Source organism: Aquarana catesbeiana, linkage group LG01 (genome assembly GCF_042186555.1).
Source record: "Aquarana catesbeiana isolate 2022-GZ linkage group LG01, ASM4218655v1, whole genome shotgun sequence".
NCBI classification, from domain to species: domain Eukaryota; kingdom Metazoa; phylum Chordata; class Amphibia; order Anura; family Ranidae; genus Aquarana; species Aquarana catesbeiana.
This window is the reverse complement of record NC_133324.1, coordinates 250,125,576-250,149,972: the sequence shown is the minus strand read 5'-3', so window position 1 is coordinate 250,149,972 and position 24,397 is coordinate 250,125,576. Positions and strand designations below refer to the sequence as shown.

The window sequence follows — 24,397 nt, the reverse complement described above, 5'->3', positions numbered from 1 at the left end:
CGATTTAAAAAACTACTTCTGTAATAGAAGTCAGTGCAAGTTGCCTGAAGGCTTCCTGTGTCTCTCCTATCTGGGCAGCCTGCCAAGTCTGAGAAAAGAAGCAAAGAGATACAATGTTTATACTTATCACCTGACTGAACTCTGTGTGTAGGAGTTCTCAGTTTAACCATTTAAAGACTAAATCTTTTCTGACACTTATTGCTTACAAGTAAAAATCTTGTATTTTCTGCTAGAAAATCACTTAGAACCCCCAAACATTATATATATATATATATATATATATATATATATATATATATATATATATATATATATATATATATATATATATATATAATTTTTTTAGCAGAGACCCTAGGGAATAAAGTGGCGGTTTTTGCAATATTTTATGTCACACGGTATTTGCGCAGTGGTCTTTCAAACCCAATTTTTTGGGGAAAAAAATTACACTTTAATAAATTTAAAAAAAAAACTAAACAGTAAAGTTAGACCATTTTTTTTCGTCCAAAAGTTTTGATTACCTGTTTTTGTGTATTTAATATTTAAGATATCGTTTTTTTTTTATCTAAATAATACAGACAAGTGAACTGATTGGAGGTTTGTTTCGTTTAACGTTTAAATGTAAGACATTTTCTGTATCACTTATTACTTAAGGCCGCTTTCACACTGGAGCGGGCAGGCGTTGATGGTAAAACGCTGCTAGTTTTAGCGGCGCTTTACTGTCATTTTATCGGTGCTATTCGGCCGCTAGCAGGGCACTTATAACCCAGAAGTGTTTCGGCAGCAGTGCCCATTCATTTCAATGGGCAAGAGTGGTGGAGGAACGTTATACACCGCTCCAAAGATGCTGCTTACAGGACTTTTTTTTAACATCCTACCAGCACATCACCTCAGTGTGAAAGCACTCGGGCTTTCAAACAGACTGCAGGGGAGCTGTTTTGCAGGCACTTTACAGGCGCAATTTTTAGCCCAGAAGTGCCTGAAAAATGCCCCAGTGTGCTAACTGTTAGATTTTATGAGATGAAGGGGAAAAAAAAAAAAAACGGCCTAACATAACAGCCCAAAAAAATCGGCATCATATATCGGCCCCAGTGATTTCTAAATATCGGCCAGAGAGAAACCTATATCGGTCGACCTCTACTAGCCTCTGTGCATTTCTACAGTCTGTGTATGCCAGGCAGATTTTTGGTATTCACCAGTTCGCGTCTCCTGCATTTCAAAGGCCTGGAAAAATGTCTTTTTCCACCGATTACAAGGTTGAAATCGCCTCCTACACTCACCACAATTTCTTCACCACAAATCTTCATCATCTTCAGTGCCTTTTCATACTTTCCAAAGCCTTGCATGATCTTGCCAGAGGGTAATTGGCCCTACTATACTTGACCTCCAGTGTCTCAACTACTACGTGTGTCACTGTCAGCATTTTCTTCACTTTTCCATAGGGTACTAACACTTTAAGCACGCAGAGTCTTCTCAAAGATAATCCTGTTCTCTGGGGATCCCTCTGATTCCTTTTTTAGATGATTTTCTCATCAAGGTGTAGACCTATCAGGAGGCCTTGCCCAGACTTTGAAGTCTTTTTGAACATCTTGAAGAGGTTTGAATGGATCACAGACTTCCAGAAATGCTCCCTGAATCCTTCTCGCGCCCCTGGAATTACCCCGTTTTTGTTTTTTTAGACACCTTAGCAAGAGTTGCATGCAACCTGTCATGATGTTTGCCCCTGTATGCAAGTTCCTGGCCTGATGATATCCTTCTAGACTCTTTGTCCAGTATCATGGCCAACCTCTTTAGAGGGTTGTTCTCACCTAGTGGAACAAGGCAACTTTCTTCCTTTTTAATAGCGGCTCTATTCTCCCTTGGTGTCTTAGTTGATCTTTCCTCCCTCTCGAGTGAAAGATTTTTCCTCGGTTTTGCAGGAGCCTTGTGCTATCTCCCATCCTTTTAATTGTTTTGCTCTTATGCTAAGGAGGCAGCCTTTCTCACATTTAATGTGCTACAGGCTTTCAGGGCTTCTGTTGACTTTACAACCTCATTCCATAGACTGGGTACTCTGTTATTCTCAAAGCTCCCCAAGAGTTTCTCTACATTTAAGGATACTAGGGGTGGAATCACTGGACCGACACTTGGGCTTAGAGGTCGACCGATATATCGGCCGATAGGCATCAGCAGATTGTGCTGATAAAAAAGGCCGATATCAGTGGACTTGCAAATGACTTCTGTAATAAAAGTCAATACAAGTTGCCTGAAATCTTCTGTGGAGAGACTTCTCTCCTCCCCTGGGCAGCCTGCCAAATCTGATAAAAAAGAACCTGAAGAGATACAATGTTCACACTTATGAATGGACTAAATTCTGTGTGTAGAAGCTCTGTTTAACCATTTAAAGACTAAATCTTTTCTGACATTTGTTGCTTACAAGTAAAAATCCTGTATTTTCTGCTAGAAAATCACTTAGAACCCCCAAACATTATATATATCTATATATAGATATATATATCTATATCTATATATATCTATATCTATATCTATATATATATATTAGCAGAGACCCTAGGGAATAAAATAGCGGTTGTTGCAATATTTTATGTCACGCGGTATTTGCGCAGCAGTCTTTCAAACGCAATATTTTTTGAAAAAATACATTAATAAATTTAAAAAAAAACTAAGCAGTAAAGTTAGCACATTTTTTTTCATCCAAAAGTTTTGATTACCTGTTTTTGTGTATTTAATATTTAAGATATAGGTTTTTTTTATTTTTTTTTATCTAAATTCTACATACAAGTGAACTGATTGGAGGTTTGTTTTGTTTAATAAATGTTTAAATGTAAAAAATTTTCTGTATCACTTAAGGTTGCTTTCACACTGGAGCGGGCATGCGTTGACGGTAAAACGCTGCTAGTTTTAGCGGCGCTTTACCGTCCTTTTAGTGTCGCTATTCGGCTGCTAGTGGGGTGCTTATAACCCAGCTAGCAGCCGAGGAAGGGGCTAAATGTGCAAAGTGTTTTGGCAGAGGCGCTTCGGCAGCGGTGCGCATTTTTTTTTCAATGGGCAGGAGTGGTGGTATACACCACTCCAAAGATGCTGCTTGCAGGACTTTTTTTTTTAACAACTTGCCAGCGCATCGCCTCAGTGTGAAAGCACTTGGGATATCACACTGAGACTGCAGGGGAGCCGTTTTACAGGCACTTAGCCCAAAAGCGCCTTAAAAACACCCCAGTGTGAAAGGGGTCTAACTGTTAGATTTTATGAGATGAAGGGAAAAAAAAAGAAAAAAAAAAATCGGCCTAATATATCGGCCCAAAAAAATCGGCATCACATATCGGCCACCGCGATTTCTAAATATCGGCATCAGCATCGGCCAGAGAAAAATCCATATCGATCGACCTCTACTTGGGCTTATAATATTAGGAGGTCAAGTTGCTTGTTTTTCATGTCAATGCTCATTCAAGTTGAGTAGTTGGTCAATCCCGATCCTTTAATCAATAAATGTCAACTTCCCAAGTGTACAAGTCTGCCTAACTGGTCATCGTTTACCAAGTTTATTATACCAACACATGGCTTTGGCTGATGTCAGTATGGCTGCAATGTAATATAGGTGGTTGTGTGATTTCCCCCTAGCCAGACTGCAGTCTGCAGAATCCTTTTTTTTTTTTTTTTTTAATGCTCTTGTTTAGTTTTCTGATATTATCTAAACCAGTTGTATTATACTAATACACCCTTCACTTATGATGTTATCTGTGTAGTGGTTGTGATCACCTCTGTCACAGTGTGGATTGACAGAGGTGTTCATGTGTCTGTATACTGTGTATTGCTTAGAATCCATGTTCTTGTTATCCCGCTTAATTATGTCTTTGCTTCCTATCTACAGGTTATATTCATCAGCTGTCTTTGGTGATTTTGAACAATTTTCTCAACCTGAGATGACTAGGCGTCCCGTTGAAGATCTAGTTCTTCAAATGAAAGATTTGAATATTGAAAAGGTAAAATGGGGGGAAAAAAAACAGCAATTTGTTTAAATGAAAATCGGGTCATCTTTCATCAAAATGGACTTTAACTAGCAAATTACAATGCTGTTCAATATGGTTGGATGGATCCCAAAAGTACTGTTAAAGGGCCTGTAACTTCAGTCTCTTTGAAATAATTTAGTCTTAAAAAATATATATAAATAATAACAATACTGAAATGCCTATTTCTTTTTCAGGTAGTGAATTTCCCATTCCCTACACCTCCCTCTTCCGATGCCCTGATTGCAGCAGAAGAATTGCTAATCTCTTTGGGAGCATTGCAGGAGCCTCCAAAAACTGGCAGGTATGCTTACAGTCTTGCTTCTGGAAATGAGCAGACTACAATATTGACAGACTTAAAGTGTTATGAATCCCACAACAGTAAAATCAGTTTATATATGCAGTAAAGCATGCTTTGTTATACTCACCGTGGAACCTAAGTGGTTAATCCTCTGCATTGTGTATTAAGGCTGCGTGATCCTGTCTTCTCTGATCCTCCCCTTCTTCAACTGACTCCAATCCATTTCCTGATAGAACAGAGCATTAGGGGACAGGCTGCACATGCTCAGTTTGGTGTGTCTTGCTAGAGTGTTTTTTTCTTTTCTTTTTTTGAGAACGTGCATGTGATCAACACAGGGCCTATTAGCATTGTCCATACAGAGGGTCAGGGGTCCTGCAGTCTTATAAGTTAGGGAAAAACTCCTTTTACTAGCTTTACCCAGACACTGAGACAAGTCACAAGACTGCTCTAACGGCTGATGAGAAAAGGTATTTAGCAGTTTATATTTACTAAAATAATTGCATTTCCATGTTCTGTGTACTGTGGGAGACCAGATATAGTGAATGTAGGGTCCTGGGTTTAGTAACACTTTAACGCAGAGCTTTTGTTTTTCTTGGTTTGTAATAATGTGGGTTAGGGTTCATGCACACTGCAACTGCAGCTCAAAAAAAGCTCATTTTCCCTCACCTCAGCTAATTTTTCCTACTTTTTTGGACGTTTTCAAGCTATTTTGAGCTTTTTTGCACTTGTTAATGCTTTTCCGAATTTGAGTTTCCAGCCTGTAGGAGCAGCTTCTTTGAGATGCAGTGTGCATGGAGTACTTGAGGTGGAACTTTTTCGAACAAACAAAGCTTTAGCAACCCACCACAAAGCTACCTTTTGAAACAAGTACATTTTCTAACTAGACACACCTATTCATATTGCTGCTGTCTTATTGTTTACTGGCAGTTAAGAAGGGCAAATCATCTGTTTCAATTAATTTAAAGGAACTTGTCCACATCAAATTGTAATTTCTGTAGGCAATAATCTCACAGATAAAAAGTACTTCTGTCCCAGTTATTGCCTAAATATATTAAAATCTCTGTTGCAAGGAAGAACTTAAAAATCATTCAGGAAAATGTGCATTTTTCCAAGAAAACCCATTTAAGTTATCAGGTTAGAGGTTCTGGAGCATGCATTTGAACCATGCTTTAAATGTCCTATCTATTACACTGACTTTGATTAGTGCATTTCATCAGCAAGTAAAGCAATAATGAACACTAGGCTGCTTGCATGCTCTAAACTACAATAATTGCTTTCATACCTTCTCTATATTATGGGTTTTAATATGTAAGTTTTCTTTTTATTATTGCAGATTAAATTATCTACAGAAGGCTAAACTAAGCAGTCCAATCACTCCCTTAGGAAAGACCATGGCATCATTTCCAGTAGCTCCACGCTATGCTAAAATGCTTGCGCTGGGAAAACAGCATGACTGCTTACCGTACGTTATTACTATAGTGGCAGCTATGACTGTGAGAGAATTGTTTGAAGAGCTGGACAGGTGGGTGAGCAACAACTTGACAATATTGTACTGTTTTAATAAGCTCATACCTCTTTATTGGTGTGTGGCAAGTTTGTTGTTTGTAGTCAAAATCCAACATAATTGGATAATAACAATACATTATTCTTTGAACCATTATATTCCGAAAGGCCCAATTTTTTGTGATGATGATGTATATCTGTTCTCATAATAAATGTTGCAGAACGTATGGTCCCAGACCAAACCTGACCATCCAATAGTCCTTATGTGGAAATCTTAATTATACAATCAAACATTTATTACAGGATGCACCCATCACACTGGCATCCTGAAGCATTATAGGTTTTGTAGAGAGAGAGTACGATAGAAGCTGCTTCCTTCAAGTTTTCTTTACTTCATTTTTATATGGTCTATTTACAGAGCATGCAGGGAAGGTGGATGAGTCCGTGCTCCTAAATTACTGTGCTCCTACTGGCTAGAAGTACAAATCTTTTTCCTATGTAATATTTTATATATGCCTGAATAAAAAAATTATTTCAAGTTTTCTTAGTCCTGAGTATAATACAGAAAATAGAAAAAAGCACTGTGTATTCCTTTTAACAACAATTGAGATAATTTATTGGCCAAAGATGTGGATTACAATTTCTTTCAATCATTCTACTGAGTTACATTGTAAAAAGGAGCAGTGATACAGAATCTCTATGTAGCATTGCAAAGCTGGAAGCAGAGCCTGCACATGCATTGAGTAAAAATGGGTGCTCCTTTGTACCTAATATAACTACATTTATTTTTAACACTTAAGTGATTGCAAGGGCTCAATTTTTTACCTTAAAATAAAAAAGTGGTTCATACTGATTTGCTCTGTGCAAACATATTGCACAGAGGGCCCCTTGTCACCTCTTTTGGGGTCCCCTGCCTGCGTGGTCTGCTCCACCTGTTCTGCATGTGCCACCATAGCAAGCCGCTTGCTCTGGGGGCACATGTGCGAGCGCGCTCCCAAGCTGGGCTATGGCGTTTATAGTCACACAGTGCGGCTCGGCTTTGCTCCTGTCTCACTGGATTTGATTGACAGCAGCAGTAGGAGCCTACGGTTCCTGCTGCTCTCAATCTGTCTTGTGAGACCAGTATAAACTCAAACAAGTATTAGGGGGGGGGCAGCTAGTGGAAATGTTTTTACCTTAATACAGGAAAAGCATTTAGGTAAAAAACCTTTTGACATTAGAATCACTTTACCACACATAAATAAAATAAGATAAGATGCACATTAAGCTCATCTCTTTAAAAAATGTATTTTGAAAAAATGTTCCTTTTTAACCACTTGCTTGCTGGGCACTTATACCCCCTTCCTGACCAGGCCAATTTTCAGCTTTCAGCGCTCTCACACTTTAAATGACAATTGCGTGGTCATGCAACACTATACCTATATGACATTTTTATAATTTTTTTCACACAAATAGAGCTTGCTTTTGGTGGTATTTAATTACTTCAATACAGGGCACTTGCACTCCCTTCCTGTCCAGGCCATTTTTCAGTTTTCAACGCTGTCACACTTTGAATGACAATTGCGTGGTCATGCTACACTGTAACCATGTGAAATTTTTATCATTTTCTTCACAAAAATAAAGCTTTCTTTTGGTGGTATTTTAACCGCTTCTGGGTTTTTTATTTTTTTCTTAGTTTCTGTCAGTAAATTTTGTAAATAAGTAATTTTTCTCCTTCACTGATGTGCGCTGATGAGGCGGCACTGATGAGGTGGAACGAATATGCCGTACTGCTGGGCACGGATAGGAGGTACTGCTGGGCACGGATAGGCGGCACTGCTGGGCACGGATAGGCGGCACTGCTGGACACGGATAGGCGGCACTGCTGGGTATTGATGGGCAGTAGTGATAGCCAGCACTGACTGGCATCACTAATGGGTACTGATTGCTTGCACTGGTGGGTACTCACTGCTGGCACTGGTGGGCACACTGCTTTATTGTAATGAGGGCACTGATTATCAGTGCCCTGATTACATGCCTAGATGTCCTCTGTGAGGAGATGCCGCTGATGGGCTCTCCCCTCCTCACACTCTGTCACTGTGAGGTGAGGAGAGCCAATTACCGGCATCTTCGTGTTTACATGTGACCGGCTGTGATTGGACACAGCCGATCACATGGTTAAAGAGCTTTACAGAGATCGGGGTCACGCCGTGTCCTACCAACACGGCACGTGCAAGAGCGGCCATTCTGGGCACCGTCATATGACATCCACCCAGAACGAGAGCCGCACCACCCCACCGTCGTCAGTTTTTTTTTTTTTTTGTTTTTTTTTGCTAAACGAACAAAAAAATTTTGAACTTGGTGGCACTGATAAAGCTGCGCTGATGGGTGGCACTCATGGGGCGGCAGGGAGATGTGGCACTGAATGGCAGCATGGAGATGTGGCACTGAATGGCGGCACTGATAGGCGCTGGTAAGCAGCACTGATAGGCAGCACTGATAAGTGACACTGGTCACTGGTTGGCAGCACTGATTAGCAGTACTTATGGGCACTGATAGATGGCACTGGTGGGCACTGATTAGCAGCACTAGTGGGCACTAAGGGGACTGATGTCCCTCTAACACAAGCTGGTTAACGGCTTTCTTCTTTTCTTCACGCTGACAGCGTGAGGGGAAAAAAAAGGCACCAACCGGCTTCTGTTTACTTCCGTGAACAGCTGTCATTGGCTGACAGCTGATCACGTGGTAAAGGGCCGCTGTGTTTGGCCCTTTACACCCCGATCTGTGATCAGCCGAGTCCTAAGGACTCGGACCTAAGGACTCGGCGATCACAGAGCGGACATCCATGGACCAACCCCGACATTTTAAGCCCTTGCTGTAGCCGTCTTTCGGCTATACCGTGGGCGCCAAGTGGTTAAAAAATAAGGTGTTGTTCTTACTAATCTGTGAAGGGGAGGGATTAATGATAGGCACATAGCATGTATGTATGCTGATAATGTACGCTAAGTCTAGGCCTATAGATGCACATGCTCTTGATGCACTATGTAGCCAGGAATGTCACGGTCTTTTCCTTGTTCAACTTCACTACTCTTTTATTGACATTTACTGCTTCTGTGTGTACCTCCCTTCACATTGGACAAAGGTGATGAATGTGAGTTGGGGCAGGTTCACTCCACAAAAACGCATTTCAGATCCATTCCGGATGCATTTCAGAGTCTTTTTGTTTTCTGGGTTTTTTTTTTTCACTGCACTAGGGTCCAGTGCATTTTTGATGCATTCCAGTGCAATCCGGTGCAGTATGTTCTACTTTTTTTTTCTGGACCTTTAAAAACCCTGGAACTGACGACACTGGTGTGAACTATGCCATTGGTAACCATATAACCTACTTTCCATGCATTTTTGGTGCAGAAAAAAAATGCACTGGACTGCATGTGGTGTGAAACTGGCCCTTAGTCCAGTGAGTGGGCAGTACACAGGGAAGTGAGCCAGGGAAAAACGTGTCGCCTTTCAGGCTGTGCAGTGTTGCAGATGTGAGTATATTCAAAAGACCGCCTGTCTGGAATTCCAAAACCCTTGGTGCTTTGTATAGAGTTCTGCCTTAAGGTTTTGCATTAGTCTATTGAACCTCACATTTTGGCTTTTGGTCTTTTTTCTTTTTTTTTTTTCACAATTCAAGCATGATGATTTTAATTTTTGTATAAATGTGTCATATTACCCAACATAGTGCCTTTTCTTACATTCACAAAGCTTTTTGTAGTTTGTCTGGTGTGCGCTCAAAGCTTGTTTTATGTAGTTTTCTTATTAAAAATAAAAAAAATTGTCTTAATCAACTTTTGTAGGAAAACTACGGGACAGAAAGCCACATATACTGTCTCTAAATTCTGTAATTCTATAAATTCTGTAAGATCTCTATAGAGTTCTAAAAAAGTTTTTACATTTGTACTACCGGTATGTGTTTTATTAGTAAATGTGAAAAGCATGGAAGCTGATTTGACCAAGTGGGATACAGCATTGCAAGGGTTAGAGTGGCTGACTTTCTTTTTAGGCTGTGCATGCATTAGAGGGAAAAAACTTGCCTTGTAGTTTTAACATTTGTATATTTGTAATGTCATAATTACGTGTTGTTTTTCTTTAGACCAGCGATTAGTGATGAAGAGAAAGAGACACTGAAATCCAAGAAGGCTCGAGTATTACAGATGCAGAAGATATGGGCAGGGCAGGGCCCCGCTCAAAAGCTTGGTGACTTGATGGTTATGTTAGGTGGGTATTACAGATGTCCTGTTTTTTGGAGGGCAGTTGTCTTGGCATGATGGGTGGTGAGATAAGAGGGATGACAGGCTTTGTGACTGCTTTTTATCAGCTTCTCCACCCCTCTCAATCCCGGGTCCAGTTTAGCACTCCAAGTTCTCCAAGTAAAAACATGTCCCAATAGTCTGCAAAATGCAGTGTCTGCAGAGTGAAAAATATAAGCGATTGGTTGGTTGTTTTTAGTCTTAAAGCACTCCCAAGCAAGTTCACCTTCACAGTGATTCTATAAAGGTGACAATGAACCCCAGTGTTATTTCACATTTAAAGGACTGGAGCTCACCTTTTTGTATGAACCTCAACATGTAAGATTCTGTGAGCAATTTTATTGAGCAGAGAGTTGTGGGAAAGCGTACATTGGTCTGAATAGGATCAGCCTAAAACGGGGGGGGTTGGGATTGGCCAGGAGTGGAGCGACGTGGGTAAGGGAGTTACAGGGGAAGAAGAGCAGACACGCGAGTCGAGAAAGTGATTGGATTTGGTATGTGGTGTTGTGCATTAGAGGGGGGTGAATCAACTGAGATCCTCACACTACTTTTGTTAATTTAATTGTTCAGTAGAGCAGAATAGATGGAGAGTAGGAAAGTAAAGAGGAGGAGAAATCACTACTGGAAGCAGAAACTCCTACTGGCAAATTTAAACTCTTATTTAGGCATTGTCCTTAATAGAAAGCTAAACTGTGCTGAGAAAACAAAACCTGTACGGATATATGAAATTTTAAGATCTTCTAATTATTGAGCAAATAAACAACATTTTGTCTTTTATTTGGTTTAATGTGATGATTTAATAGTGGAATCATGCTGTATCTTTCAAATTTTACAAATAATAATGTGTCTCATTTTAAACTCAGGTGCAGTAGGTGCTTGTGAATACTCAGGCTTGACTCCCAAATTCTGTGAACGTAATGGCCTCAGGTTTAAAGCCATGATGGAGATAAGACGTTTAAGAGGACAACTTACCACTGCTGGTAAGCTGCACACAAATTCACTGAAGATAAAATTGTAATCCGTGTGTCATAAGAGTTCATAGCATCTTCTTTTTTCGCTAGTGAATTCACTGTGCCCTGATGTCACCATATTCCTTGATTCTAAGATGCCACCACCTACAGAAAGCCAAGTGAACTATTTGAGGCAGATTGTGATGTCCGGCTTAGGGGATCACATTGCAAGGCGGATTCGTCCTGAAGAACTTCTCAATGAGAAGTGGAAAAATGCTTATAAGGTAGGCAAATTGTGTTACTCATAACTGTATTCTGTCCATGTCTGTGCGATAATTTCTTTTTATGTTATGTACATGCCAATCCCATTAACGATTTAGTATTTGTGCTAGATTAAAGGGGTTGTAAAGGTTCGTGTTTTTTCACCTTAATGCATCCTTACCTGAACCCTCAAACTTGTCCCACGGGGACATGCCGTCTCTCTGCTAGAAGGTTCTCGGCTGCTGATTGGATAGATTGATAGCAGCGCAGCCATTGGCTCCCACTGCTGTCAATCAAATCCAATGACGCGGCCTCCAGGGGGGGGGGGGGCGAGCTCTGCATTCGGCGTTTATGGACGCTGAATGCTGGATTCAGGAGCGTGCCCGCAAGGAAGCGCTCTACCCAGGGGGTTATCTGATGTGGGAAGGAGCCGAGAGAGCCGCCGAGAGACCCCAGAAGACGAGGATCGGGGCCACTCTGTGTAAAACGAGCTGCACAGTGGAGGTAAGTATGATATGTTTGTTATTTTAAAAAAAAAAAAAAAAATTAACCTTTAGTTCACTTTAACCTGAACTTAGAAATTTATAGGAGAGTCATGTGTTTTCCTCATATGTATTTTGGGAATTGATTTTCCAAGTACATATGAGGACAACAAAGTTAATGACTTTAAACCTCTTCAGACCTGCGTTATAGCCAAAAGACAACTACAGTGCGGCTCTCTTGTTCTGGGAGGGCGTTCATGGACAGAAAGACATCGCACGCACACACACACACACGTTGATTGTGTACTTTGAGCACTGCCTCAATCCTGAAAGGGTATACACTCATCCTAAGCTTTTTGCTGAAATGTGTCCTATGGAATAGGAATTTAAAAAGAAATGGGCTTTTCCATTAGTGGATTCTGCCATCTCAGTTCTCAATCCCGCTTAACTGTATTAAACCCAAAAGCAAATATGTAATATATTGCAGCCGACCAGTCCTTAGATATAGCTAGTGATTACTGTCCTGTCCATCTGCTGGCTGCAGGACAGAACCTGCAAGGGCAATAAAGGCCTTTAAGATGGCTTCCAGGTGCTTTTCAACAGAATCCTTTAAAAAAAAAAAAAAAAAAAAACTAAAAGAAGGGGAGTTGGGTTTTTAAATGAGAAGCATGGATACATGCGCCTCCATTCCTGTATTTATGTAAAAGAATGAGGCATTTATGTAGAGGCTAGAGAGTAGTCAATATTTAGAAAACCATGGATGACAAAACACCTCATAAAGGGTACATACATATAAAATCAAAACATCATAAAAACATGCTGCAAAACCATGTGACATATCAAAAGGAATAACATAGCATGGAATGGTATAAAAAGCTGGTCTCAATATCACTGACAAATGATGTAGTAAATTCTTGAATGTAATGAAGTAGAAAGGCTTGTGAAGCCATCCGTGTGAGCATGATGCATCTAATGTACTTTCATCACATTTCGTTGGGTGATAACTCTTCAGGGGCAGATGCAACCGTACTCTACAAAAAGAGAGGACATAAGTAACCAAGGATCTAATACACGTCTAAAAGGTGGAAAAAATGTAATGAATAAAAGGGATGAACATATTGTCCCTTAAAGTACTCACATGTACTGTGTATATAAGGCTAGAGGACACAACCAGGAGAGTGAGTGGAATCCCAGAGAAACCATGTCCAAATAATGGTGGAGGTGGTCTCCACTTCTGTGGATATAAGTAAATCATATGTAATGTAAATATGTGGTCTATCATTTTTATTTATTTATTTTTTTTATTTTTTTTTTCACTTTCATTTTTATGGCGTTTTGATTTCATATGTATGTACCCTTTATGAGATGTTTTGTCAACCATGGTATAGTAAACATACGTTTTCTAAATATTGACTACTCTCTGGCCTCCACATATATGCCTCATTTAAAGTCCCAACCTCCTTCTTTTACTTAAAAAAAAAAAAATAAGGCCATTTTATTCAATACACCTTGCTAGTACCAGGTTGGGACCCCCCTTTGCCTTCAGAGCTGCCTTAATTCTGTGACATAGATTCAACAAGATGTTGGAAACACTCCTCAGGGATTTTGGTCTATATTGACATGATAGCATCACACAGTTGCTGCAGATTTGTCAGCTGCACATCCATGATGCGAATTCTCCCGTTCTACCACATCCCAAAGGTGCTCTATTGGATTGAGATCTGGTGACTGTGGAAACCATTGGAGTACAGTGATTTTACACTGCAATGTCTATCTGCTAGACTGTTACCAGACAAAACAAATGAACAAAGACCAGGAACATTTAAGGACTCCCTCTTTTAGAACAAGTTCAGCCAATGCCCTTAGTATTATTGTTTTGTGTTGACACTCTTGAGAATATAGTTCGCCAAGTCTCTAGAATGCCATCTTATCTCTCTACCAATGCTTAGGATTTTGTAATTAAAAACTGAACCTGCTGTAAAAAGCATTTCCTACACAAGCCTTTTGACATTGAACACCTATTTTGGTCATCCCTTGATAAAATCATTACGGAAGTCACTGGTGGAAAGGTATCAAAATAGTAGTATAGGTGAGCCCACACAGTCCTGGCAGCTCTGCCACGAAAACTTGGGAAGTGTCAAAACTATAGCTAAAAAAGAACAAGCGAAGAAAACTGGATAGTGCAGGTAAAACAATGTATTAACAAAAAATAAAAAAACAGGGAATTGCACTTACAAAAGCTGAGAGTTGTCATCACGGAGCAAGCTTTACAGCTTGGATCACTGTATGTGGACTTGACTCGCTCGCTGTGTAAAAGTGTCATCCAGGGAATAGGAAAGGTACTGACAGCCTGGGTGAACCTGGGAATGAACAACCCACATTGCAAGGATGGAACACCTGAAACGGCTGTATTGCATCCTCCATGCGACAGTCACAACTCGCGGACACCTTACAGATGTGTTTCGAAACTCTGCCTCTTCCTGCAAGTGTTCAACACTGATGAACAGAGCAGCAAACACAGCAAAATTTAAAAAAAGAAAATACTTACAGGGTATCTCCACTTTCATGGGGAAAAGCAAATGAAGAAAAAATAATATAGCTTATACAATTGCGACACTAATCATATTGTAATTGAATGTTCTTAAAAATTACCTTTCCAATCTGCAGCTGCTGTAATTTTCTATAAATGAAGTGCAATATGGCTACCTTGTAATTGTTCTGTACACAGAATGTGTACTGACCACTCCCCAGAAACATCATTTCCTGCTTGTGTGATTGGCTCACCAATTTTGACCAGAAGTCCGCCTAAGATACAAGTCAGACTTTAGGCATCCCCTGCAACAAAAATGTAATTTTTGGTGAGATACAATAGCTACACGTCTAAAGGGATGCAGGCCCAGCAGATTTCCTCATTAGTACTGTGCAGGTGCACAGCTGATAGATAATTATGAAACCACTCCCATTAGACCCACTCAACACAAAGGAACACACAGGGATTTCTTCAAAATAGCAAAAGGTAGGACTCTGCAACAAAGGTTGTTTATAATCCTTGCAATGTACATAGATCACCTAGAGGGGGATCTTTTTTCTCAACAAAAGTGGAGTTATGCTTTAATCACAAAACTACTATGTTTCAATCAAAATACTATAATCCAGAAACTCCCCCAATATATAAAGTTAAATGGGGTGCCAAAAAAGGTAATTAATTGGACTACTCATAAATTCCTCTCCAAGTTGAATCCTAAAGAGTACTGATGTAGGATTACAATAAGGCAATATAATGATCTTTCTGGAATGCTAATCCGAGGACAATCTCAAAAGAACCAAAGGCCTGGTAAATGATTACCTAGCATGGGAAATATTTAATATATATAAATTCTGGGGTGGAAGTGAGATAGACATTAATGATTAATCCAAATAGGAGTTCATTTATATAGGTACCTACAAAAGGCACACATGGCTTTTGGATCTTGCAACATGGACCCAAGAGGGTTAAACCATCTGCATGCTATCACATGCGCATGAATCATTGAAAATGCCCTCTCCAAAAAGAATATTTTGATAGCAGAATATTATTAAAAAATCATAATCTTTATGAAATCTTAAACAGTTTTCAGTTTTGTTTATTCCTTAACAGTCTTGCCTAATTACATTTCCAGACTCCTCTGCTTGAAGATCCAGTGTTTACCCATCCAAACTCTTCCCTGTTCAAGCAGCTTCCCGATTTTGTAGTTTACCAGGAAATTTTTGAAACAACAAAGATGTACATGAAAGGTGAGGTATGATTTAGCTATTCATTGTTTCTTTGTCTTAGATGTATAAATAAAATATGATGAAAAGGGTGCAGCCATCTAATTGCAGTGTATCTATAAAACAATAATCTTAATATACTAAGGACTATTTTGGTTGTTTTCTTACTATTTTTGGTACCTTTAGGCTTCATTCATATGGAGACACAGACCCATACCTCAGTGCAGAGAGTTATGTTTATGTGCCCAGGGAATTGCAGGTGTCAGTCTGTCAAAATCAATAACACACTGAAAAATGCGGTGATTGTATGGATCTTTAGGCACATGCCACTGTTTATGTCCATACAAGGATGGACACACATCACCAGATGCAGATAATCTGTGACCAGAGCTGTGGTGTCTGTTCCTGAGCTGGAAGTTGAAATTTGCACCTTTTCCCTGAAAGATGTTAGCTGTATTTGATGTTCTTCACCAATAACGTTTCAATATGACCTTTTAAGTGATATGAACTTTTGTACTAGGTGCTTCTCAATGCTCACCCCAGAGTGTATCACTTACTGAATGCTCTTTTTATCATGATCAGAAAGGTAGCAACCTAGGAAAAAGAGCAAGGTCCACATACACTATACCGTCATCACAGATTAGCTCCTTTTGAAGGAGGACCAACTCCATTGTATATCCATGAGAACCAAGCCTCACTTCTATCAGTCCGACTATCGATATCACACACACAATATACAGTGTACATCAAACTGCTTCCAGATTCAACATGAGTTTTCATAGAAATCTTTTGATTCCTTTGGCTATAATTCTTAGTTTGTATTCCTTTGCTGAAACTGCATGTTTCAGAGACCTTTCTAATGCCTTTTGCCATTATTGCAGGAGTTTCATCCATAGAGTCTGAGTGGATTCCTGCTCTGCTTCCACAATACTGTCACTTTGCAGACCCTCTGGAAGACCCTCCACCATTCTATTGTGCTGAAACGGGAAGAATAAAATGTCACAGAACCAGTACTTTCTGTATGTATATTGTGAAATACTTGCTCAACTTTACTTGCCAACATATTTTCACACCTATGTGCTCACTTTACATTTTGTAAATGCACACTTGCTGTAATGCTACTGACATTGGAGCTGATGAAATTCAAAGCGACAAGAGTTCATGCACTGCCATCTGGCTTTTAATGTCTGGTCAGAAATAACATGTTAGGGGATTTTGCAGCTGTTTGCACTATGCCCCCCTATAGATGTAACATTTTATCTTCCAAAGGTGCTGTCCTAGAGTTATGAGCCCCATACATGCCCTTACCAATGGACCCATGCTTACACAATACTAACTTTATAAAAGTTAATAGATTTTTTGAATATAATATTTAATGGGTGACTTGCAGTATACTGTATAGGTCAAATGTCATTCTCTTGTGGAGCTAAATTATGAGAATTCTTTTTAATTTTGACTTTGGTGCTTCATGTTTGCTTCTCATGATCTTAACACCTAACCATTAGGATGTTAACTTTGATAATTGTAAAAATTTTTAGTTAAGATCACCTTTCCAGATGGTATGTTCTAATCTCTGCTCTCTCCCATAGATCGAGTTGGATGGCAGCTGCCTGCTGTGATTGTTGATTATCCGTGTGGTCTAGAACGTTACAAATATTTTGCCAAGTTTTTGTTGGAAGGAAAGGTATGAATAGAAATTAACATAGCTGTACAAAAAGGCAGAATTGGAGTGAAACAAGAATATATTTTTATTTGGATGCAAAAAAAAAAAAGACTTCTGTCTTATCCGTTCCTCTGTGGATATTTATTACTATCACACTTACAATTGGGCTCTGGCACAAGTGTTGCACACACATACAGCAAAGTAGATCTCAGGTTTTGTTTGGCTATCTATACAAATATACACACATTATACAAAACCTCATTATTTCTGTACTATGTTGAGGACATTGTATGGAAATGTGAAATTGTTCTTCCACAGTACCCAATCCTTCATATAAAACACAAATCACAACTTTGCAAACCAGTCATTGCATCTTTTACTGGCTTAGGTACAGCTTGAGACATTTTTAGTTAGGTATTTAATTCTGTCCTATTGGGGACCCGTTTGGTATTGTAACTGTTTTCTGTATTGTATGTCTGAGCTTGGCTTGTCAAGTGACCTTGATAGCTGTCATGTACCTGTGTGTAGGCAGAAATGACAAGGGGGCTTCCCTTGCAGTTCTGGTCCAAACACACCTGTACAAGGTACAAGGCTCAGGGCAGTACTGGTGCTGGAGTCCTCAACAGTAGATAGTGGCCTATAGAGATGGTCTTCAGAGACCATAACCGATTCAGCAGAAGGACATCTCATGATCACCCATGGAAGGAGCTGTGGTAGGTGACCTGTGAACTTGTGCTGTAAAAGTGCAAGGTGGAACCCAGAAGGTAGATCTGGAAGGCAGGGTAGCCAGGACTTTAATGCAGGTAGGTGGGAGAGATGGGATATGGAAGCTGATCTGGAGTCCTACATGTTAGGCAACTGGAAGAGAAGACATAGTCAAGAGCCAGGCCAGGGTCATACACAGGTAGGCAGCCAGTAACAGAGGCAGGGCCTGGAAATAAGCCAGGGGTATGCACAGGTAATTAGCAACAACAGAAGCAGGGTCTGGAGACAAGCTGGGGTCATACACAGGAGAAAGGTCAAACAGCATGCAAAGGTTACGTTTAGGAGAGAGTCAAGAAGATATCCAGGGACAAGCCGAGTTAGCAACAGGTAGTCAGGCAGCAGCAAAAAAAAGGAAATGCATGAACAAAGGCCACATGTAGCTAAAGATCATCAATGATCAGTCACTATTCGTTACCTCTAATAGAGCGCTTGGCACCAGTTCTGAAATTGGGCATTAATGAATGTGCGCTGGCGTGCGCAGAGGCGCCGACTTGTGTCCCTACTCAGGTTCCTGGAAGGGATTCCTTGTCTACGTGCTGGTGCATGCGCACTTCTAGTAATGTTCTGATAGCTTTGCTACTGCTGGTATAGCTACTATCAGTAAAGCCATGCAAAAAAAGGTCTGGGGAGAAAACTTAGACAAAAAGTGATACAGTGGTCTTCCTGGGGGTTGTGTATGGGGCTAATAACTATAAAATAATATGATAATAAAAAATGTAATTGCCGTAAAGCCTAAAAGATGGACAGGGCTGTTTTTGGATAAGAGCACTTTGGAGTAAGTGTCTGAATTTAATCAAACTGATCTCCAAGCAGATATAAAAGACAGAAACAAATGCAGTTTTGTATTCATTAATACACCATTAACCCTTTTGCTGCTTTTACATATTATTACGGCGGCAGTGCCAGCATGTAAATAAACTCTCAGCTGCTCTAGCAGCCAGGATTTTGTTTTAAATTTTCTTCTCCCAGCTATTGATTTATAAAGTGACTCAGGCAGCTGTTTGGAAGATACTGCTTCTGTTTATTGATTTTAAAGTATAACTAAAGGCAATTTTTTTTTTTTTTTAGTTTTAGATAGAGTGGAGAGGAATTAGAATGCTTGTCAGTATTTATTGCTGTCTGTGCCCCTGTTAAGGAGATGTACCCTCTCTATTTGTCCTGTTTACCGTTATCATTAAAGTGAAAGTAAAAGAAAATCCTAAAGTTTGGGTTGTCCCCAGAAAAGTAATAGAGGGTAAATCTTCCATTGAGGACACTGGTTCTGGTGAGCTGGGGGTTCCCAAGAAATTCCCTTAATATGCACGGATTTCCTCTCACTTCCTGTTTGGCTATGGGACAGGAAGTGAAGGGAAATCTCCACAATTTGACAGAAACTACAAGAAAAAAAAATTCTGACAGATTGTAACCCTCCCTTACTCTATCAAATATGAAAAAAATAGTTTTGCCCATAATTCTACTTTACAAGTTCAGTTGGAAGTTGCACTTCCAAGTTCAGAGCTGTCAAGCCAGGAAAACAGATTGAGCAAAGTTTCTGCTCTATATGATTAGGGAGAGTACAGTTTGATGTAAGGAGTCAAATAGACCAATAGGCTTGTTGGCCCCCTTGAAATCACATTGAAGTTAGAAAAAAAAAATCAAAGTTTTATAAAATATATCAAATTTATCAAAATTTGAAAAACCCCCTGCAACCCTGTACACACTGCAATGAACTATAAAGACTTAAAGCATCACCAATGAGCAATTTTGGGTGCTGTAGATCTTTGCTATTTTATGGGTGCACAAAAAAATGAGGTTTGTTATATTTGGTATCTATTTACTTGACATTATATTTAAACAGAAAAACTATGGACTATATTGTGTTTGTGTGCATTAAAATTAATTTGTATTTTTTTACTGAAAATATAGTAGATTTGGTAAACTGTTGCGCTACCATTGCCTGATATAAAAAAAATTGCATATAATGTAATCAGAAGAAATGGGCCTTTAGTTATGGCGTTTTGAGGAAAAACGTAACATATATTTCCATTAAAAAGTTTTAAAATTTTAAATGTACAATAAATTATGAAATCCCTCTAAAAAGAGACTGTTAAACTGTGTGTTATGGAGATTGTATGTCCAATAGTTTATCGAAAAGTTTATGGATATAATACACAGAATATATACATAAAATATTGTCCCAGTACAAATGTATTATATGCTTCATTACATACAATATAGTAATCCATTTGTGAACAGGTATAACAAAAAGTTCCCATGAAAGTGCACATATTTTTATAAAACGTAATCATCCTGACCATAGTATACATTATCATACTGTAAGCATTATTACAAAAACTGAGTTTAGCAAAAGCCAGTTCTGGTATGTCCCCCTATCTCTGCATTAGGGACTGTTTTTAACCACTTTGCATCCATGCCAGTGCTCTCTCTTCGCTCCTGCATGTAAAAATCTACTTTTTTTTTTTTGGGAAAATGGTGGCAAACAATGGTGCTTAAAATTCTCCATAGGCGACCCTTTAAACGCCTTTACAGGTTACCAGTTTAGAGTTACAGTGGTGCTAGAATTATTGCTCTCGCCCTGACATTCGCGACAATACCTCATGTGTGGTGTGATCACCTTTTACATATGCGCGTGAAGTAATGTATGCATTTGTGTGTAAGCATGGGGGTGCTTTAAAAAACATTTTTTTATTTATTTTATATAAAACTTTTTTTTTTTTTTTTTACACTTTTTGTTTTTGGAGGATTAACTTTATTGCTATCACAATGGATGAACAACATCCCTTGTGACAGCATTGGCTGTGACAGGTCCTCTATTAGACCCCAAATCTCTTCTTTGGCCTCCAGTGCAGTCAATCAGACACAGATCAGTCTGATCGGCTGCTTTCCTGGACGCTAACGGCCAGGTAAACAAAGAGGCGGAACTGGAAGTGACGAACTGCTCGCCCCCGGTTTCCAGGGTCACACAGAGAGAAGAACAATGTCAGTGTTTCTCTGTCTGTTCCGTGCAGCCATCACTGCCGGTCACATTACTCCCGGGCTCTACTATCCTGTCGTGGGTGTAGGCATCATCCCGGTATAAGCACTTTAACCTAAGGACATGGACTTCCTACGGGTGGGAAGTAGTTAAGTAAACAGAGGAAACAGGTAAACCTCAAAAGAATCCACTAAACAGTAAATAGTGGGGTGCCTGTGGGGATCTATTAGAACAGAGAGCAGAGAACACAGGGTTAGGGCAGCAGCAAGTCAGGGGGGCCAGCAAATAGTAAAGGATAGTCCAAGTGCCTAAAAGTGCATCCAAACCTCATGCTGATGACCGAACTTGGAGATGGTATCTAAGAGAGAGACATTAAAAAGGCTCCCCTTAATCTATTTCCCAGCAAGATCTGCTTTATTGCTGCACAACAGCAGGCAGGTTTTTAGTGTACACTCCAGCATAAACAACATATTCCAGGAGAGTGAACGCACAATGAAATCACTCAGCGTCATACCCAATGGTGCATACGCTGGCCATCCAGGACACTGGCATGTCATGATACATTATTCATGTTAATATAGTGCCAAGACCACAGGCATGCCATGCACATTGGTGGACCTAAGAGATAGGTGAAATAAAAATAGTTGCAATTACCATATTTCTTTCTCGAACATCACAGGACACAGAGCCACAGTAATTACTGATGGGTTATATAGGTATCACTGGTGATTGGACACTGGCACACCCTATCAGGAAGTTCAACCCCCTATATAATCCCTCCCCCTTGCAGGGATACCTCAGTTTTTACGTCAGTGTCTTAGGTGATGGACGTGTAAAGATGTCCTGTGCTGAGCTCCAAAGGGAATATCCTAAGATCCTATACTGGGGCAAGCCAGGCAAACCGGATCCATTCAAAGTGTCTTTTCATGGCCGAATTGAATGGTACCCGGGCCTCGTGTCCGAAGAAACGAGGTTTTACCCGTAATGCTTCTCTTTTTAGAGAGCTGGACCCCGCAGATCAGAAAATGGCTTTAAATTTCCTAATTTCTGGCGAGGTGCTTTACGGTCCCAGAACTGTTGGATCCCCCTACTGATGGGGGCCCCAGTCTCTGACGGTTTTTTCAAACGGAGCCCACCGTGAGAGGTGAAGATTGGGTCTGTGTAAACAGCACCCTGCGGCTGGATAAGGAGATTCCACAGAATTTTTGAGTTCTAGTGGCTTTTCTCCTTTAAGGTAAATGCATGCTATGCCTATTGTGACCACCGGGGGCTGCCAAGAGCACAAACCTACACATGCTGACTCTGTCTCAGGTGTTGTAATCGCTGTTTATGTCCCAGCGTATCAAGCAGGCTGCAAACAGGTAAGGTGGAAAGGGGGATTTCTCATGTTTGAATGTTCCCCCCCCCCAGGCTAGAGAGGGGCCACAGGGGTCTAGAAAGTGGTTATACCACCCGGGCTCTGCGGCCTAATGGCCACCATCTCTCAAGATAGCCGTTCAGGCAGATCTTGTTACCAAAAAAAAATTATGCTCAGGTTGATTCAACACAGCAGGAGGGTTAGTGGACTACACATAGATAGTGGGTGGTAATTGTGCGGTTCAATCTTTGGTTTTGGGAGAGAGAACCAAGGAGTCTTTTTTTATTTCACCACTAGAGGGCTCTAACATTATTGAACCAATATAGAGACACTCTAAACAATTTCACAGAGATCCACTAAGTGCACAATATTTTTCTAATATTTTTCAGATAGTGCATAAGTTGCACGTTTTTTTGATTTGTAGAGGAACTCACTAATACACTTACACTTTAGATATATTGTTAGATAATTTTAGAAGTGATGGGGGGAAATTTAGGGTGAAAACCCACTTAGGATTTTGATTGGGCACTGTATGGGTTGCACTGATTGATTATTTAATATAGTATATCAGGATGTACGTCTAAATTTAATGCCTCTGGATGATTTTTCATAATAGCTAGTGGGGGATGTTCTAATATTATGATGCACATTTAGTATTTACCATGATCTTGGGAATAATGCTGTGAGCGTCCTGTGTGATCTTTACTTGCAATTCAGTATATTTGTCTTAGATAGCTACATTTATTCTGACAGTCTTTGGGAGATTTTGCAATAAAAATGCCCTCTGAAGAATGCGATCAGCCCAGCGCTGCTGCGTTGAGGATTGCGGGGACACCTGGGAACGTGTAGGGTGATTTGCATATTACAACGTCGATAGACGTGAGGGGTATAAGAATGGGAGGTGCCGTACCGTACAGCCAATCCCATGAGGAAGTCAAGTGTGACGAAACATGTCGGGGCGTGGCTGTACGGCATCCATCACTAACAGACAGTAAGGGACGGGACGGGGCGGCACATCTCCGTATACCGGCGGGATCCTTTGAGGACGATAGAGGAGCTGCGGCTCGGACTCGCGGAATAGCAGGAGACCCACATCTATAGAACGCCATTGAGAGGGGTGAGAACCTATCCAACCCGTTTCTTTGGGGTCCGCCGTGACCCTCTTTTCACAGTGGTGCTGGGCGGTTCACAGAGGAGGATTGATTTGGAAGTTGCTGTGCAGTGTCATTTGGCTTGATTCAAGATTTTCTTTGTGAGTTTAATGTTTGAAGATTTTAAGTTTAATAAATTTTATATGCTTTACGGTATCACACTATGTTGAGTCTTTCTATACATTGAGGTGACACTGGAATTATAAGGAGTTCGGAAGTTCATATCCCCAGCTGACCTGCTACATATCCATGCTTTTTTGCCAAAACACGAGAGTGTGAGGCATTTTGAGTCGGTGAGTTTTGCATTCAAGGGGAGTGGAGGCACTGACACTAAGTGAAGTGGTGGACGTTTTCCAGCTTATCACCTTTCCTGCACGGTGTCCTGTCTATGGACTTCATATGGACTATACTGCCTGATTTCATTTTTGATTTATTTGCCAATTGATATTACTGGGTGTATGATACACTTTAATATACACTGTTAGGTTCTTTTGATATTCACTGGTTTACTGTATACTGAAAATTGTTTACATAGATTACCACATGCAATAACTTTTATATTTTTATTTTATTTTAATTTTTTTTTATTATTTTGGGTATAGATAGATGCACTAGAATCCTGTTTTGGATGGTGATCACTGTCATTTAGCGCCGCTTATATTGCTTCACAGGGGTCGCCTTGGGCTCTTGGAATCAATAGGAAGTTTTTTGCACTGATTATTTAATAAGTGGCAGCTTTGGTTTTATCTTATTTTATTTCATTTATGAGTTCATTTCACACAGGTGCTTCATACACAGTGTCAGTTTACACTTTTCATAGGGGGTCACACCCCTTCATCTGGCATCGAGCGCAGTGGTGAGAACTCAAGAAGGGCGCGTTGGGTCGAGTTTTCAATTTTTGACAGATCTTGTTACCAGCCTCCCTCCCCTCTCCCCCCCCCATCCCCAGCCTTTCTCCGGAAGCA

At 40.1% G+C, this 24,397-nt stretch overlaps 1 protein-coding gene across 2 annotated transcripts in view; it reads left to right on the top strand.

Moving 5' to 3' along the window:
* Positions 1-24,397, top strand: part of DHX37 (DEAH-box helicase 37) — a 114,864-nt gene that overhangs the window by 72,970 nt on the left and 17,497 nt on the right. For both annotated transcript variants that reach the window (XM_073627880.1, XM_073627889.1), the window contains exons 17-25: positions 3,869-3,980; positions 4,202-4,308; positions 5,639-5,827; positions 9,923-10,047; positions 10,943-11,059; positions 11,141-11,313; positions 15,432-15,546; positions 16,404-16,541; positions 17,112-17,206. In XM_073627880.1, the coding sequence (XP_073483981.1) occupies positions 3,869-3,980; positions 4,202-4,308; positions 5,639-5,827; positions 9,923-10,047; positions 10,943-11,059; positions 11,141-11,313; positions 15,432-15,546; positions 16,404-16,541; positions 17,112-17,206 (1,171 nt within the window). The remainder of the gene's footprint in view (positions 1-3,868; positions 3,981-4,201; positions 4,309-5,638; positions 5,828-9,922; positions 10,048-10,942; positions 11,060-11,140; positions 11,314-15,431; positions 15,547-16,403; positions 16,542-17,111; positions 17,207-24,397) is intronic.